The sequence below is a fragment of the Macrotis lagotis genome, chromosome 1 (genome assembly GCF_037893015.1).
Source record: "Macrotis lagotis isolate mMagLag1 chromosome 1, bilby.v1.9.chrom.fasta, whole genome shotgun sequence".
In the NCBI taxonomy this organism is placed as follows: Eukaryota; Metazoa; Chordata; class Mammalia; order Peramelemorphia; family Peramelidae; genus Macrotis; species Macrotis lagotis.
Genome location: NC_133658.1, coordinates 306997961 through 307017623, shown reverse-complemented (window position 1 = coordinate 307017623; position 19663 = coordinate 306997961). Strand labels below are relative to the sequence as shown.

At 31.7% G+C, this 19663-nt stretch overlaps 1 protein-coding gene across 6 annotated transcripts in view; it reads left to right on the top strand.

Annotated features, from left to right (window-relative positions):
• Positions 1-19663, top strand: part of CYLD (CYLD lysine 63 deubiquitinase) — a 153112-nt gene that overhangs the window by 9610 nt on the left and 123839 nt on the right. For 5 of the 6 annotated variants that reach the window (XM_074211346.1, XM_074211347.1, XM_074211348.1 and 2 more), the window contains 6 exons: positions 2628-3140; positions 5044-5346; positions 6919-7024; positions 13066-13167; positions 14916-15032; positions 16797-17176. In XM_074211346.1, the coding sequence (XP_074067447.1) occupies positions 2637-3140; positions 5044-5346; positions 6919-7024; positions 13066-13167; positions 14916-15032; positions 16797-17176 (1512 nt within the window). In that variant the 5' untranslated portion in view covers positions 2628-2636. The remainder of the gene's footprint in view (positions 1-2627; positions 3141-5043; positions 5347-6918; positions 7025-13065; positions 13168-14915; positions 15033-16796; positions 17177-19663) is intronic. The other variant, XM_074211350.1, reaches the window with a different exon arrangement.

Here is a 19663-nt window from a genome sequence, read left to right as displayed (position 1 = left end):
TACTTTAGGGAAGAGAGTACAATTATTGGTAATAGATTATTCCTATGAATGGACCTTAGGAAAGAAGCATTGTTAAGACTAATGGAGATAATGGAATTCCAACTGAGCTATTTCAAATTCTAAAAGATGATGCTGTTGAAGTATTGCCCTCAATATGTCAGCAAATTTGAAAAATTCATCAGTGGCCACTGGATTGGAAAAGATCAATTTACATTCCAATCCTAAAGAAGAGCAATGCCATAGAATGTTCAAATTACCAAAAAAATTGTGCTCATTTCACATTCCAGCAAGGTTATGCTTAAGATTCTGCAAGCTAGATTTCAGCAATGTATCAAAAAGAGAATTACCAGAAGAGCAAGTCAGTTTTCACAGAGGCAAAGGAACTAGAGACCAAATTGTAACATTTGCTGAATTATCGAGAAAGCAAGGGAGTTCCAGAAAAACATCTACTTCTTTTTTGACTACAAAGCCTTTGACTGAGTGGATCACAACAAAATGAGGCAAGTCCTCAGAGGTGGGAATGCCAGATTGTCTAATTTGCCTTCTGAGAAACCTGTATGTGGCTGGGGAGCAACAGTTAGAACCAAACAAGGAATGACTGATTGGTTTAAAATGGAGAAAATAGTGCTACAAGGCTATATGTGATCACCTTATTGATTTAATTTATATGCTTAGTACATCATATGAAATGCCAGGCTGTATGAATCAAAAGCCAGAATTAAGGTTAGTGGGAGAAATAACAATCTCAGATGTGCACATGGTATTACTCTGATGGCAGAAAGTGAAGAGGAATTAAGAAACCTCTTGATGAGGACAAAAGAGGAGTGTTTAACATCTGGCTTAAAGCTTTACATCAAAAAAAAAATTAAGATCTTGGCAGCTGGTCCCATCACTTCCTGACAATAGAGGAAGAAGAATTGGAAGCAGCATCAGATTTTATATTTCTGAGCTCAAAAGATCACTACAGATGTCAACTGCAGCCTTGAAATTAAAAGATACTTGTTCTCTAAAGGAAAGCATACTAAAAAGCAGAGATATCACCTTTCTGACAAAGATCTATATAAATAAAGCTATGGTTTTTCTAGAAGCAATGTATAGTTGTGAAAGTTAGACCATAAGGAAAACTGAGTGTCACAGAATCATCATTTTTAAATTGTGGTTCTGGAGAAGACTTTTGAAATTCCCTTGGACAGCAAGGAAATCAAATCATTTGATACTAAAAGAAAGTAATTCAGGCTGTTTCCTGGAAGATCAAGTGCTGAATCTAAGGCTTAAGTACTTTGGCCATAATATGAGGACCTAGGACTCACTGGAAAATGAGTTGGGAAAGATTGAAGGCAAGAAGATGGCAGAGGATGAAATGGATAGATAGCATCATAGAAGCAACGAACATGAACTTGGACAGACTTAAAGAGATAATGGAAGATAGAAGGACCTACCATACTGTGGTTCTTGGGGTCAAAAAGAGTTGTACAGCACTGAACAGGTGTCAATGAGTGACTAAAGTAAAAGGAAGTTATAGGTCATAAGAGTTAACAGGCTTGTTGAATTAGCGGGTCAGGGTACTGAAGGAACAACAACATGTAAATCAAAATCCACAAGGGAAAATTGTAAAATTCCAAACATTACAAAAAATGATAGAAACTACTATTGTAAATAATTGGAAAACAAAATATTTAGATATAAAAAAGAGCCATATGATCTATGATAGTAAATCATATCACCTTTTGGGACTTTAGTTTCCTCTTATGTAAAATTGGGTTCAGAATGGGAGAGGAGTTAAATGGAATGGAGTTAATCTTATTTTCAGCGATTTTTAGAAAGAATTCCATGATCCAAGATGAATATGTGTGCCCCTTCTCTCTTTCCCAAATACATATGTGTGTAAAAATTAAAGTATTAGTCGCCCTTACTTAATCACTTAGAAAGTTTATAGAGCATAGATATTAGACTTTTATTTTGTATGTATGAACTTTTTGTAGGGTTCATGATAAACAAAAAAGTTTACTCTTTATAAGTTATGTCAGAGTTAAATGTTTCCTTGTTTTAAAACTTAGAGAATTTGGTGATTTGATTAATAAAAAATTTAGAGATTTCTATGTAAGTTTTGGGATTTGGGAATTTTTTTTCTCAATGTTGAATTTTACACATTGAACTTGTTTGTAGATACTATCTTAATAGTTTTCAACCTACTTGATATTGCAATAGGGTTTGCCATTTATTTTCTGAGTCAGTTATTGAAATTCACAAAATTATGCTTATATATAAAATACATGTGTGTATATGTGCCTATGGATTGAGATATGCATATATTTATAATAAACCTATGCATGTAACTTTTCTTCCTGGATATATTTGAAATATTCCTAGAATAACATCAAGTGCATACATATTCATAATCGTAATTAAAAGTGATTACTTTTATCATAGTTTATATTGAAAAAAGTTAAAAATTTCTTTTTGCTTGTCCTCTAGGCCTTTTGATTTGAGATATTTTTAGAAAATGGACATCAATTTGCTAAAGCTGAACCTTGAGACTGCCAGTGAAGGGTTTTTTTGGGGAGGGGAGAGGCACTTTGCATATATGCTAGTGATTCTTTTTTCTTAAATTAATCTTTCAAACTTAGAATCTCACAATGAATTCAGGCTTATGGAGCCAAGAAAAAGTTACTTCACCCTATTTGGAAGAACGGATTTTTTATTTGCTTCTTCAAGAATGCAGTGTTGCAGACAAACAGACACAAAAGATTCTTAAAGTACCAAAGGGGAGTATAGGACAATATATTCAAGATCGTTCTTTGGGCCATGCGAGAATTCCTCTTTCTAAAGGCAAGAAAAATCATATTGGATTAAAAATTTTGGAGCAGCCACATGCAGTCCTATATGTGGATGAGAAGGATGTAGTAGAAATAAATGAAAAATTCACAGAATTGCTTTTGGCAATTACCAATTGTGAGGAAAGATACAGTCTGTTTAAAAACAGAAGCAGACTAAGTAAAGGCCTCCAAATAGATGTGGGATGCCCTGTGAAAGTACAGCTGAGATCTGGGGAAGAAAAATTTCCTGGAGTTGTACGCTTCAGAGGACCCTTGTTAACGGAGAGGACAGTGTCGGGAATATTCTTTGGAGTAGAGTTGCTGGTAAGTGTGACAAGCAGTTTTGGAATGTGTAATATGTTTTGTTTTTAGTGTGGGGAGGGTGTTTGAAAGGGGAAAAGTACATGTGTTTTAATTGTCACTTTTCTTTAGGTTTGTATTCTTCCCCCAAGTGACATGTTGAACTCTTCTAGGACTTGATTGTTAGTACCAAAAATGTAAAACTATCTTGGGTGTTCCAGAATGATTTACATTAAAGTTACAATAGAGAATGTAGTTAAAAATAAATAACAATAGTTAAATTTTTTTTTTTGAAATTTCTAATACATTTACCCATTTAAAAAATGAATTCTAATAAAACTATTCCAGAATTGCAAACCAATTAATTAAATAAATTCTCAAGTTAATTAGGATATATTACTGATTTGTTTATTAGATACCATTCTCTCTCGTATAAATCAGAAAACCTGATTCAAATATGATCCCAAACACTTAGTATCTGTGGGATCCTGAGCAAATTACTCAAGTTTCTTGAAATGTAAAATGAGGATAATAATGGTTTCCACCTCTTAGAGTTATAGAGAACACAGTGCCTGTCATAATATAAGTGCTGAATAACTGCTAGTTTCTATCACTTGCTACCATCATCATCTCTACTACCATTACCTCTACTACATTTGAGCTGTTGAATAGAATTAGTCTGGACAAAACTCTTTTCTTTCTTTTTTTTTTTTTTTAGTTTGTGAATGTAATTTTATTTTTTCAATTACATGCAAAGACAATTTTCAACATTTATTCTTTTGCAAGCTTTTAAGTTCCACATTTTATCTCCCTCCCTTCCTTCCCTGCCTCCCCAAGTCAATAAGCAATCTGATATAGGTTATACACATACAATCATGTTGATCATATTTCCCTATTAGTCAAAATGTTGTGAAAGAAGAATTAGAACTATAGGGAAGAAAACCATGATAAGGGAAAAAAAAGCATGAACCAAAAAGTGAACATAGTATGCTTCGCTCTGCATTCAGACTCCAAAATTTGCTGTCTGGAAGTAGATGACATTGTCCATCATAAATCTTTTAGAATTGTCTGTAATCATTGAACTGCTGAGAGGAGCTGCATCCATCATGGCTGATCATCACACCATGTTGCTAGTGCAGCACAATTTGTACAATGCAAAACTCTTTTCTATAAACTATAATAGCTTGGTAGTTGTCCTATCTGTGACTACCTGGGAAAATCATCTTTAAATCATTTCTTCTGGGAAGGCAGCAAGACAGCATGGTATAGTAGAAATGACAACTCAAAAAAACTAGATTTTAATCTCAATTCCTCCTCTCATGAGCTGAATGAGCTTGAGCAAACCACTTAATGTTCCCAATCTTTGAATTTTTCATCTGTAAATAAATTTAATACTTCCTAATTATGTGCTAGTTATAAGATTTAGGGAGGTAATGTACATAACTGAAAAAATCTTGATTTTTATACTCATGTAAACATGTAAGTTCATTATTTTACTAAATATTATTTATTTTTAAAGCATGCTAGATAATTATGCAAAATTATGCAAAAATTTGTTTATAAGAGTATCATATCTTACAAAACCAAATGCCAGTTATACTTTTTAATTGGTGAGTTTTGTATTTTTATCACATTGTGACTAGAATCATTTCTCTTTACCTATTGTTATAAAAGTGATTAGAAAAAAGAGCATTCCTTCATAGATAGTGATTTAGTTTGATATTGTTAAAACTATGAAGTAATAATTCATCCATTTATATATAAATTTACTTTTTTCCTATCTATAGACAGGTTTTTTTTTAACCTTCAATCAGATGACTCTAACTTAGCTTTTGACAACTGCTGCATATTTTTACTACTTGCATTAGGATGTTTCTAAAATTATCTCTTAATATCTGTAGTGATTTTTTTCTTTCTTTTAATCTAGGAAGAAGGTCGTGGTCAAGGTTTTACTAATGGAATTTACCAAGGGAAACAGCTTTTCAGGTGTGATGAAGATTGTGGTGTTTTTGTGGCTTTGGACAAATTAGAGCTTATAGAAGAAGAAGACAATGCATTGGAAAGTGATTATGCAGGCCCAGTGGACATGATGCAGGTTGAACTTCCACCTTTGGAAATAAACTCCAGAGTGTCTTTGAAAGTTGGAGAAGGTATAGAATCTGGAACAGTTATATTCTGTGATGTCTTGCCAGGAAAAGAGAATTTGGGATACTTTGTTGGCGTTGACATGGTAAGAAACTTTAAAGTAGAGGGGATTGAATATGTATTAGTTGAATGTCCAAACTGCTTATTAAATCAGCAAAGAAACTGCCAGTTGAATGTTTTAAGTGGAACATCTATGGGGTATAAGTTTAAAAATGTTTTCTAAGTGTACCTGACTTTGGAGAATTTGCATATTGAGGTAAGTCAGGAATGTAGGTATTGTAACAGAGTCCATTCTACCTACTTGTGACATTAATGCCTCTACTTTCAGTTTTTTCAAAATAACTTTGTGCTTATTTCATCATATTATATTGTTTTCTTTTACTTTTAATACAAGAGTGTAAACCTTTGTTTTCTGTTATTGATGCATACTCCACTTTTTTTGTTAAGATTTGCCTTAAATGAAGTGTTTCATTGATTTACTTCAGTTTTGGTTTTGAATATGAGAAAATGTCAGATAATATAAAAGAACAAGCACTCAGAAGAATAAGAGTAATAAAGAAGTAAACTGTGCTCAGAATGGAAATTTTAGTTTTGCCTGTAGCATAAAAAAAGTAGGTTTAAAAACTACTTATAGTTTTTCAATATAATTGAGATCTGTTCTTACCTCTAACTTTAAAAGAGAAGGATTTAATATTCAAAATAGAGAATTTGCTAAACATAAGAAATTTAATATCAAACTATTAAACCCCCGATTGAGAAATGGTAGAATCTTCATTTCTTTAATTTTTATTTTTGGAAAATCTGACTTTGGTAGTTTAGGTGTACAATTTTGTGGACAAAGGGAACATTTAGGACTTTCCTAGTCTTTATGGTCCTATGATCAATTGATATTGTGAATGTACTATATTATAAGTGACAGTAAAGAAACATGTATTGTATATTTATTATAATCAAAGCATTGCCCTATGTTTTATGAGGTTATTTAGGAAGAAAAACATCCTCCCCAGGAGGAACTTTTTCCCTTTTAGTAGAATAAAAGTGTTCCAAAGTACCATAACCCCCAAAATACAGATTAGAAACTATTACTTTGATAGATTTGTGATCTAATTAGGCCTTCCATCAATGGAAATCTTAATATTTCTGGGCTCCTTCATATGTTTAAACTATTATTTATGTTTTGCATTGAATATTGAAATTGTAATTTTTATTTTTAAATTTGAATATTAAAACACCAATTTTAAATATTGAAAAGTACTGAAAAGATGTTAGGTAATCAGAATGGTGAAGAATTTTGATCAGAGAGTTATTTCTGGAGTAGGGAAAAAAATTTAATTTTGGAAACAATTTTTGTCTAGATTAATGTTATATTTGAAAGGAAAACATGGTTATGTAGAAATATACTACTATACAGAAAAATATGAAGGAAAACTTTAAATAGCTTACCCTATGGATTTATTTTAACAGTTCTTGGATTGCATTTTCCAAAGTGTGGTGCTAGTCCTATAAAACTTTGTAATTCATCAATTTTCCTCCTAAGTTCAAAAGATGAAATTATTTAAAGAAAATTTTCTGGGATAACATAAAATAAAGTAAAAATTCAACATTTTTTAAAAAAAATAGGATGAGTTTTTAGTTTGTTTTTATTTTTTATTTCTAGGATAATCCTATTGGAAATTGGGATGGAAGATTTAATGGAATACAACTTTGTAGTTTTGCAAGTGTCGAAAGTACACTTCTGTTGCATATCAATGATATCATCCCAGGTATGTTTTATATATTTACAAAATAACCTGTATATTTGAAACCCAATATCGTATGTAGCTTTCCAGCAATCACAGATTTCAACTTTTATTTTTTATTACAGTACTATAATTGCACATTTTTTCTGTTACCATAAACAATTTTCTGTGTTACCACAAAGTTTTCTGTGTTATCATAAAACAAATGACAAATACCATCAAGTGGATGTATAGCTTTACTGTTCATCTTTTCCTTATACTACAATTATGTTTAATTTCCATATTTCTATAAGAATTTTACAATTACACTTTTATAAAGTATAAACAGCCTAGCTTATCTCTACCCTCTCACCCCCCCAATTTTTTTTGGCTGATGGGAGGAGGAAGAAGTGAGGTTCGTGGAATGAAGGAATTTCTTTCTTTCTCTTTCTTTTTCTCTCATTCTTTTTTGCTCTCTTTCTCTCTTTTTTCTCTCTTTCTCTTTCTTTCTCTCACTTTTTTCTCTCCTCTCTTTTTCTTTCTTTCTCTTTCTCTCTCTTTCCCTCCCTCCCTTCCTTCCTTCCTTCCTTGTCTCTTCCCCTCCCTCTTCCTCTCCCTTCTCTCCTCTCCCCTCTAATATTATTTAGAATATTTTCTTTAATGTTAACATAAAACCAGAGGTTAAGTGTGTTCGTTGAGCTATATCATGTGATTCATGAATAAAAAAAATAAGTTGTAAAAGATGACAAACTCAGCAAGTAGTGTCTTGGAGTTTTAGTCTATGAGAGTCTATGCAAGTTCTTGCCATGGAAAGATTTGAAGGTTACATAGATTGCTTATTTAGCCACACTTATATGTGTTTTTAATGCCCATATTCTAACCATACAGCTTGTGTGACCCTGGGCAGTTTTTAGTGTTGACTATCTTTAAAATTCTAAGGTGCAGAGAAGATACTAACCTGCAATGGTAAAGAGAGTTTATCTGCAACTTTCAGGTTTAGTCCCTATCCCTATTCTTAACTAACTAACTGGTCCTGAAGTGATATTTTGTTTCTAGTTCTCCTGTGATTAATAATCACCTTTGGGTAGGCAAACTGAAGTAATTTTTATTCCATTGACACTAATCCTATTTTTGACTTTATTCAAACTTTAAAATTGCTTCTTCATTACTTCTACATGCCTCAGTTTTCTCATTTATTAAATGCAGGAACCAAGTTAGGTAATTTTTAAGTTGATTTTTTTCCAACTTTTATGACATATCGATCAGCTTCTAATGTTTGGTCATTCCTCTTTTGTTGGGTTGACAAGTAATAGTTAAGGAGGCTAAAAATGAGGAAGAACTTAAAAAAACTGCAGTACTTTTTCACTCTTTTTTAAATTACAAAGAGAGACATATTAATAGGAGATAAGAGACAAATTGTTGCTCTATTCCTCCTTTCCTCTATAGTCTGAAATATTTTGATATACTTTTTCTGCTTCATCACTCTCATCTGTTGTCACTTCTTGTTATAAATGGCATGTATTTTTGTGATACTTGGCCAGGTTTAGGCAATAATTATGTATCCATGGAGTAGAACAAAGCCACTTAATAGTCAAATCTATGACCTAGCATCATCAGTATGATGATTATTATAATTAGTATAAATGGGGCCTATTCATAAATAAATGAGGGCATTTTTATGGATTTTCTGTTGTCACCTAATCATAAAGATATACAGTAAATTTATCATAACTTACATTTATAGTGCTCTGTTTGCAAAGCACTTTTTTTTATAGTCTCTCCTTTGATTTTGATACTGCAAGAATTTAGTGTTAATAGGTGCAATTGTTTTCCTAATTTTACATATGGGAAAATTAAGGCCGACCCAAAGGTCACACAGATATTTTCTAATGGATTCTGGAAGATGGAAGGCCTTCTTATCTTATCCTTTCTATGACTAGTTTCTTTATTCTCTATCTACAGGTAGATATTAGAAACATAAGAAATGGACTTTGTAAAAAGATTAGCTTTGTCAAAGTCAAAAGAATAGCATATACAATCATATAAATAAAAGACACCATTGAAAAATAAAAAAAATATGGTAAAACTGTCAATGTTAGTAATGTTCCATCAAAGACATATTCTTCCTTTCTATTAGTTGGTAAGTAATTTATTGGCATTTCCTAGAAATTATTGATAAAAACTCCCTGCAAAGGGGTTTGTTGGGAATATTCTTTTTTTTTCCAAGTCACTGAGCAGTTAAGTGCTTGTGGTATGCCAGACTCTGTACTAAACTCTGGGAAATCAGTCCTTTTTGGGGGGAGACAATATGTAAACAATTATGTGCAAGCAAGCAATATATGGGATAATTTATTGTAATCAAGAGAATGAAGGGACTAGCACTAAGAGGGGGGCTAGGAAAAGCTTCCTGAGATTTGAAGGAAACCAGGAAAGCCAGGAGACCTCTGTGAGGTTCCTGACAATTGACATTTCTGACTCTGTACAATAGTTTCAGGGAAGCTTCTGACTTCTTAAACAGATGCAACCCAGGGAACTATCATGTTAAAAACAAAATATCTCACTGCATTCAAAAATAAAATGATGAAAGCTGAAAAATAATTCATTTTTAGACCAGAAGTGCCTTATGAGAGCCAATTTAAGCATAAGTACAATTTTCTCTTAAGGTCTAGGAATTCTATTTGATCATGTTTAATAAGCAATAGTCAATAAATATTTATTAATCACCTACTATTATATCAAGGAGAAAAATAGGTAAAAAAGAAAGACAATCCCTGCCCTCAAAGAGCTTATCATCTAATGGTGGAAGATAACACACAAAAGGAAGCTAGAAGGAATTGGGAAGTGGAGTAGAAGTGGAGTATCAAAGTTGAATGAGCTCTTATAAGCTAATGAATTTATTCCAATAATGGATTTCCTGGGACTTGGTGAAAAAGTCAATTAGAGAAGTCCTAAAGCAATGTAGCTAAGTAAGATATGAGATGCCTGAGATGAACTCTTCTCCCCTTAACTGGAATTTTGAAGTTCATGGCCCCAACACCAACGAGAGAGCGAGAGTGAGAGCAAGAGAGAGACTAGTGATGAGATGCACTGAGATCTTGTAGGATATTGAAGTTATTCTAATGAGACATCTAACTCATCGTAACTAAAGTGTAATATTTCTTATAAAATATGTAAGTATACTTACTTTTATTAATATTTTTAACAGTAGCTTATAAATTGAATTAATAAGATAGAATGAATTAGGGGTAAGTATGCCAGATTTGAAATTAAAGAATCTGTTTTCACATTGCAGTTCTGTTACAATCCATGACTTTAGGCAAATCACTCCCTCACTTTCATTATCTATAAAATGAAGGCTTGACTAGATGATTTCTCTTAAGGTTCTTTCCAGTTATAAATCTCTTAACCAATATTATTCTTAAAGATTACATAGTTAATTGTGGGCTTTCTGAACCAATTCTGATACATGTTCAAGGATTTAAAGCACATTTTAGTTTTCTATATCTTAAGGAAATAGTTTTCTGACTAGATTTTTTTTATTAATTAAGAGAAGGGAAAAAATTAAATTTGGTCTTATCTTAAATTCCTTTGCTTTTTTTTAAATTTAAAAATGAATACATATTGAGGGCACTTAGAGTCTCAGGAAATGGTCCCCCCCCCCTTTGGCAAGGCATTGGGGTTAAGTGACTTGGCCTAAGGTCACACAACTAGGTAATTGTTAAGTGTCTGAGATCAGATTTGAACTCAGGTACTCCTGACTCCAGGGCCGGTGATATATCCACTGCGCCACCTAGCTGCCCCTTTAGTACATATTTTAAGGAAGAAAGATATTCAAAATATGAAGTTTAGCTCATGTATAATTCATAATCTTTTCCTCAGTATAGAATACTCCAAGTATAGAAGAAAGATTTGAAATATTTTCTACTCTGCATCTTCTGTGTTTCTCTCAGTATAATTTTTTATATGCTAATTTGACTTGAAATTTAAATCATCCATAAGGTCTCAATTTTTTTGTTACCTCCTCCCTCAATCTACCATTTATGTGGTATACCTTGCCAATACAATTTGTTCTTTGCTATTTTATTATTTTTTGTGGACCTTAAGTAAAAAATAATTGACAAGTCTGACATTATATTAATGAATGTTGAACACATGCTTTCTTTGGGAATCAAATGTCAGACTTATAAGATGCTGGACCTATATTTGTCATCTTGGGGAACAGGGGCTATCACAGCTCCCATAGAGGCAGCCAAGAAAAGAAAGAGGGAAAAAAATATACAACAGCAACTGTGGCAATTACTATTGCTCCTCCTAATTATGCATATAATGTGTATGTTTTATATGTAATATACTTGAAATTGATTGACTTTTGGGGTCTTTTACATCAGTTAATTATCTTTTACAGAAAGAACTTTTTTCAGTCAATATCCCTCCTTTATTTTGAAGCTTAGATTTTCTGATATTTTCTGCACTCGAACATCTATGATATGCTATGCCATTTACTATATTGGAAGAATCAAAGGAAATATCCTTTTTGTTTTATTTGATTGGTTAATATTGTGCTTAACATATTTTCCTTTAATAGACTTGAAATAATTACCAGTTTAATTTGTAAATTAAAAGAAATAATCAGTTCTACAATTTACTTAAAAGTTCAGACATCTTGTTGAGGCTAATTACACTAGTAAATGGCAGTGTGTGGTTCTTTAAAATGTGTATTTTTCCCTTGGAAAAAATGACCTACCATTTCCTGGACCCAGTTTAATACAATATGATTTCCTTTAGTCCCATTTTGGAAAGTGGTTTCTCTTTGTGATAAAATGTAAATTTTTTTCCCATTTTTTCCCTATCTTCCAAAAATCTACCTTGGGTGATAACAGTGTGGGCTGATTTACAGCTTTTTCAGGTATGATGCTTGTGGAATATAATATAGAATTTTTTCAGGTACTATATTTCCATATTGATTTTTACACAGGTATTTTTTCAGGATATTGAATATTTAACTCAAAATAGAACTTATGATTTTGTACTGGTTTCGGTGTTAAATGTGACTTTGCAAAATTTATGGACATTTAGAATTACATTCAGAAATCTGTCACAAAAAATATTATTGTCTTTGGAAGTTAACTTATATGCATATGCCTCTGAGTTTTACATATTTCATTTATGTCTACATTCATCGTACATAATTGAATTCTGAATAATTTTGAAATCCTAAACTGCATGAATTTTTATTTGTAGTCTTAAATTATCAGACTGAGCATGTTTACACATGGCTAAAATTTGAGAAGATGATGACATTATTAAACTGGGATAAGTTTTGGCTTTTTAAAAATTTTGAGTAGAAATTCATTTTTCAAACATTTATTAAGCTATGTGCCAAACACTTGCTAAGCTAAAAGAAATACAGTCCTTGTGCTCAACAAGTTTATCACCTAAAGTGGGAAGACAACATTCAAAAGGAAGCTAAAAAGGAAAAGGGAACTGGAAGGTGGTGATGAGGTAGAATACCAGGACTGATGAGATCTTCAAAGTTCCCAATAATGAGCTTTTAAGAGCATGGTGGAGAAATCAGCCAAGACTAAAAGTAGTTCTGCCAAGTGTGAAATGAGATGACTGAACTGAGCTCCCTCCCTTAAATAGAGGGTTTAGAATTCATGGTCTTTCCCTCCATTCAGAGAGGCAGTACAATTTAGGGATAAAACATGATTTAGTAGAGGGATCACTAGATTTGGAATCAGAAGACCTGGGTTCAAGTCCTAATTTTGCATCTTTATTATAGTATAAATCTGACCAAATGGTTTCCCTTCTCTGTGACCCCTTTTCCCTTCACCTTAAAATAAAATTAGACTTAGACCTTAATGAACTATTATTTTTTTCTGACTATAACATCTTATAATGGACTTTAGAGGTGAGGTACTTTTTGTCTTTTATGGAATATATAAAATTGTAAATTTGTGACAAACTGACCATATAAACATTTTATTTAATCTGCTCTAGCAATAGATTTTGTTGATTTTTTTTACTGTTTTACCTTAATTCATTTCTTAAAACTGAAGACTTGAAAAACATATCTAATGTTTCAGATAGTGTGACACAAGAAAGAAGGCCTCCCAAACTTGCGTTTATGCCAAGAGGTGGTGGTGGGGATAAAGGTTTACCCAGTCATAGTAAACCAAAGGCTACAGGTATGCTTTAATAAAATGAGAATTTCTGTTAACATGTGATTCTAATGTTAGAGATTTAGCAGAAGTCTTATTCTTTTTTTTAAAAGATTAACCCATTTTATAATATTTACCCCATCATATAAAAACATCATATTCTTAAGCAACATATCGATATTTCTGATAATGAAAGAAAAATTTATATGGAATTTTGACTTGATGTTAGAATCTTTTTAGCAGATGAAAATGGTTACTGGTTACTAGGTGGTGAGGGATATAGTTACTGACTGCTTGAGCATAATCAGCCAGGTCAGGTTTTAAGATAGTAATCAAAATTGAATAATTTTTAGTACCTTTGACTTAAAATATTGTGATTACATTATGCAATTATTAACTCAGCAGTTTAAAAAATTATTATCTGTGATAACGTATATATTTATCTATTGGTAGTAGTCACAGATGGGGTATTTTGCATAATGATAATTATCTGAACTTTATCAATTTCCATTAGGACATATCAAATTCTGGGCCTCAAATTTTAGGTCTTTTCCTTCCCAAATACATCTAGCCTTTGATGATAGAAACTTCATATTGCATTCCTTTTGGGTGTATGTTGTATTTTGTAATTATGGAGCTGTCATTAAAAAATATCTCTTAAGTATTATAGTAGTTATATTACAATTAGTTGAATCTTTCTAAAATATTGAAAAGTGCATGTGATTCTGAATAATATGGATCAGGATAGGGTATATCAGCCAAAAATTCTATTATAAAATAGATGGTATAAACCATCTTAGAGGAAAGTATTTTATTTTGTAAGGTACTTTGGGCTATAAAAATACTTCAAAGTATGTTTGAACTTAGTTGATCTTGGATCCTGTTAATTCAATTTGAATCTGAAACTTATGTATCCTGGGTCAGACAGTTCATTACAGAGTCTCAGTCTCTCTCCATATGTATTTTTCTATTCATATATATAATCATATTTTTATACATTCTTAATTGTGTTGGTCTAATGACAGACTTCCAAAGTATCAAAACTGAAACTACTTTGAATAGTTATTGACTGGTTTATCAAAAGAAATTCAGATTTTGAATAGATCCTGGAGATGTCACTCATCAGGGCAGTGCCTTTTTGACTCATCAGGGTGGTGCCTTACAGGATATGGATCAGGCAGGATTATGCTAAGGAGTCTTTTCAGCATTGCTTGTATACATTGTGCTGCTTTTCCTTCAGTGCATGAAGAAACTAAGACAGGAACTTTCTAATCTTCAAGTTTTAAAGACAGATTTAAAAAAATTAAATGAAATTAGTTACTGAATCTCTTCTTTGTTTTATTGTACCTATAATAATAAAATAGGTCATAGAAAAATTGATAATCATGTAGTTTTTTTTTGTAAATAAGAAACTTTTAAAATAAAATGGTAATAAACTCAGTTTCTTCATCTGATATTAGGAAATACTGACTTTTCTAGTGAAAAATTGAGTGCAAAAAATCCCAGTTAAAAAAGTTTGATTACAAAATAATATTGACCAGGTTTTTCTTAACTCCCTTCTCTCATAATGACATTTGAGCATAGGAATCTTTTTGGCATTACCAAAATGGTAACAAAGTTTTAAAACCTAAAACAACAAAACAATGTTGCATTTGTCTAACTATTGATTGTATATTTGGTTGTTGACTCTATGCATGTAGATCTACATAGCTTTCTTTTCTCTTTCCTTTCACCAAATCTTGGAGTTTTAAAAAGGAACTTCTCTTGATCCATAGGATCTACCTCAGACCCTGGAAATAGAAGCAGATCTGAATTATTTTACACCTTAAATGGTGGTTCTGTTTATTCTCAACCACATACCAAATCAAAAAATACATGGTACATTGATGAAGGTAATTTGGAATTTTTTAAAGTTTTTTTTTCCTTTCTTCTAGTAATCCTATCCATCCTTTAGCTCATTAGGGTGGAAAATAGAGTGACATATTTTCTCCTCATTTTTTCAATTTATGTAGTTTTTCACAAACAAAATAACTAGGCCACAATGAAAACTGTATTTATAAAATGAAAATACTGGCTTAGATTTGGTTTACTTTTAAAATTAATTAAGGCACTATTTTAAAATATTCAATAGTAATTTTGTTTTCCTTCTTTTTTGGCTTATTTATTTGGGAAGAGGAAAAATCTCCTGAATAAGTAAGAAATACACACTCATACACATATTTCAGCAGAAGAAAAACTTTGATAATGGAAATAAGAATCTTGCAGTATTATCTAAGCTAAATCATATTCTCTCCAAATTGGTACTATATAGAAGTCTGATATTTCATGATTAGCCCCTAAGGTGAGTGTGTTAGTCCAGTTAGTATTAAATAATGAAAAGAAACTGATCCTATGAGCAAGGTTTATTGTATTTTGATCTTATTGGTCCTGAAATAGCTTGGTTTTCTCATCTCGTTTATCATTCTACAATATTAGGAAATTTATCTCAATAGTTAGAGAAATAAGCCTACCCTTCTATATAGGCATTAAATTTCATGCCTACTATCTACCTGCCACAATTGAATCAGTAGATCTAAGAGCACTTCTATGGGGTGTTTCATGTTAGGAAGTTAACTGCTATTATAATTATTGTGTAGAACTTTTTTTTTTGACTTTGCATGTGCCTATCATCTTACATTTAAATGAGTTTATTCATGACTTTAAGTGGCATTACCTCAATTTTTAAGTGCAGCTGCATTTCAGGAATATTGGGAACTATATGGTAAATAATTTATGATTTTTTAGGAGTTTGTGAAGGAAGAAAACTTTGAAATATATGTCCAAATATAGTTTTGTTGAAAGTTTAAATCAGCATAGATTTCTTTCTTTTTTGGAAGATTATTCTCCATGTTTAAGAACCCAAACTGTCCTATAAGACATTTTATAAATAGATCTTAGCTATTCTAATTTTTCTACTTTTTAAGACTACATTTTGAATACTTTTAAAACTAGTCAATTACATTATTTTGTATCAATAACTTTTAATTTCACTTTCTCATCTTTTTCTTTTGTAAGATTTTTTTAATGCTTTTTTCTATGTAATGATTTTTTCCAAGTATAAGAAATTTTTAAGCTAAATGATTGTTCCAGTAATTCGAGGAAGGCCTGTATTTTTGTGATTTTTAGCACAACTCCAGACCAAAAAAAATAACGATTTTTAATCTTAGTGCTTGTATTTGTATTATACTGGAGCTAGTAAGGCCCTACTTTGTGGTAGAAGACTAGAGCTAGTAAGGCTTTACTTTAGGTAGAAGATCTAAACCCATTTTTATTAGAATTTAGTTAAATATAATTAAATTAATGGGAGATAATTTTAAATATGAGGATGAAATTGAAGATGCCACACAGATATAAACTGGAAACAAACCAACTCCTTCCCCCAAAAAAACTCCCAAACTCCCACCCTACCTAAATTTATATTTAAATAGAAAGGAGTCCTTTGAGTTATGGTTGCAATATAATAGTATAGTAAGTTATTTTGGTTTCATGTATGAATGTATGTATTTTTTTCTGTAGAGTAGATTCAATTGTAGAAGTTATAAAATATTATTTTTTAAAAGATTTAGGAAAAGATATATTTTGATTTTTTTTAATTAATCGAAATTTATTTTTTATAGTTACTGAAGATCCTGCAAAATCCCTGACAGATATATCTCCAGATTTTGGACATTCTTCACCACCTCTGCAACCTCCTTCTATGAACTCTACAACCAATGAGAACAGATTTCACTCTCTACCATTTAGTTTGACAAAGATGCCAAATACCAATGGAAGTATTGGGCATAGTCCTCTGTCTCTGTCTGTTCAGTCAGTGATGGGAGAACTAAGCAACTCTCCTGTCCAGGAGAGTCCACCTTTGACTGTATCTTCGAATAATTCACATGGTCTTGAAGTAGGCTCGTTGGCTGAAGTTAAAGATAATCCTCCTTTCTTTGGTGTAATCCGTTGGATCGGTCAGCCACCAGGACTAAATGAAGTATTGGCAGGACTGGAACTGGTAATATGATTTGACCCATAAAACTTCTTTATTCTTTTCTAAATGGGGCTTTATATAGAATTTCTTATTTATTAAAATGGGCAAATACTGCCTATAATCATAAAAATGATAAATGTATGAATGTGTATGTGTGAGTATGGTCATTTAAAGCAATTTTAATTCTTACATTCACTTCTGCCATCCAATATATTTCAAATTTAATTCCCTTTTTTGTTACTTTGTATGTACTCAGGGAATGTAAACTGCCCTAGGCAGTTACAGTTAGGAAAGTAAATACATTATACCATACCCTCCCTTGACTTGGCAACCCTTTTCACTCACCATATTCCACAGAAAGCCCCAATCTAAATCACCCTATTATGCATTCTAATACCAAATGTAAACAAAGGAAAAACAAGCAAAAAAAAATTTAGATAATTGAATCAGGAGAATGGAATAGTCAATAAGACACAAGTTCCAATCAATTAAGTTCTTTTTTGATTACTTCTTTCAAATCTTATCCTTTCCATCTGGTCACTACCAGATGGTCTAGCTTCTTAAAACTCAAGTAATGAAAGAGGTTTGTCACTTATTTATCTTAGTTTGATTGTTAACTTAAATTCTGCCCCTTGCCTTTCTTATTATTGCCCTACTTAGCTGAAAGGAGAAGTCTTTCCTGGACTGATCAAAGAGGAGAACGGGACTTTTTTTTTTTAAAGAATTGAAAGTTAAAGAAAGACTTATAAGGTTTCTCTTAAAGATTTCATACTAGGATAATTTTAAAATGCTTTCTTGATATTTCTAAAAGAAATAGAGGAATATGGTAGCCTTGTCTACTTACATACATAGAATCGTACTTAACATCTTTGCATTTAGAGTGAGATAAGCATGAAAATAAATTTTAACATATACTCTATATGAATTTCCTTGAGAAGAATAAATTGCTAATTTTAGTAAATTCTTTCATGCCTTTACAATATTAATTTGTGCATTGAGACTTATTTGTTAATAATTGTCTCGATAGGTAATTATTTGTTAAGCCTATTGCTTCTTCAGAATTTTACTTCAGTGCTTCATTATGACATGAAAATAACTCTTGGTTTCTGGAAGTTGTGCCAGCAGAGTTCAGGTACAGAAGATTCTGCCATTCCAGAAATGCTTAGATTATAGTTTAGGCAATAAATTCTATCTACTTCTTGAGGACCAGCTTAGTTAAGTACAAAGAAGATCATCACCAGTACACTGACCACTTGGTGATGAATTAATTGACCATGGCATCCTATGAAATAAAATATAATATTGTTGTCACTCCTGTGGTGTTGCCCTCTACTTTGTAGGGGTAGTGGCATAATAGAGAAAAGAGATAGAGGGTTCTGAGAATCACAGAGTTTTTAGATTGTCTATTAATATTGTTAATTAATATTGTCTATTAGTAGCTGTTGGCACTCCAAATGTTAGATCCTTGTTTGGTGACCAACAAAAAACTAGAAGAACTTAATCATGTTACAATCAGAACGCAAGAAGTCACACATAAATAAAAGGATAATTCATAGTCTCTTCTAGGAAAGTAAGGAGTTGGTAGAGCTGGTTCTGTTGTATCTGAAGGCAACAAGAGATATCTTAGTTTGTCATATTGGTAATCTCATTGTAGTGTTTTTGGTAAGCATTTATGAAAAGATCATCATGAAAATAATTGCACTTAATTAAATGACATCTGTTAAAGATAGAAATTCTACAAAGAACTCTTTATGTGACCCCCTGAATTAGATGAATATATACTCTAATACTCATTGACTTCAGTGCATGGGTGTGCTTAAGGGAGAAGGGTAAAAAATTTTGGATTCAAAAATAAAAAAAGAATTTAGATTATGTAGAAACCCCAGTTCTATATGTTTTGAATGCTTTCTTTGAGAATAGGGTTAGGAAATGGTAGATACAGCCAACATCAAATTACATCAAAAATGAAATTATATTTTAATGACATGGAAAAGAATCATTATTGCTTGTTGGATTAGAGGTGGGAGTTTTTCATAAGCTCTCTCTATACACTCAAACCACTGATTTGTTAGAGTAAAAAGTAAAAATTGGAAAATATGTTACACATTTGAGGGAACTTCAGCTTGACTTACAAACTATTGATTCCTCCCAAAAAAGCGAAATGGACAAAAGACAGATTTATACATACTATCATCTTTTTCTAAAGAAGTTTAACCAATATGATTGAGTCTCCACAATTAGGAGGCCAAAAGTCTGGAAACCACATCAATATGCAAATATATGAACTCCTTACTTGAAAAAGAATGACAGTCAACAATGGCTTAGAAATAAGTTTGTTGCAAAATTTTAAGGATGATGACAATGAGGATGAGGATGATGAAGATGATGATGATGATGATGGAAGATTACAAACAATATTACCTCATAATAGTGAGAAGCAGTGAACAAAAAACAAGTTTAAAGAAAACTTGGTGAGACATTTATCTAAGCTAAAATCATACTAAGGGCATT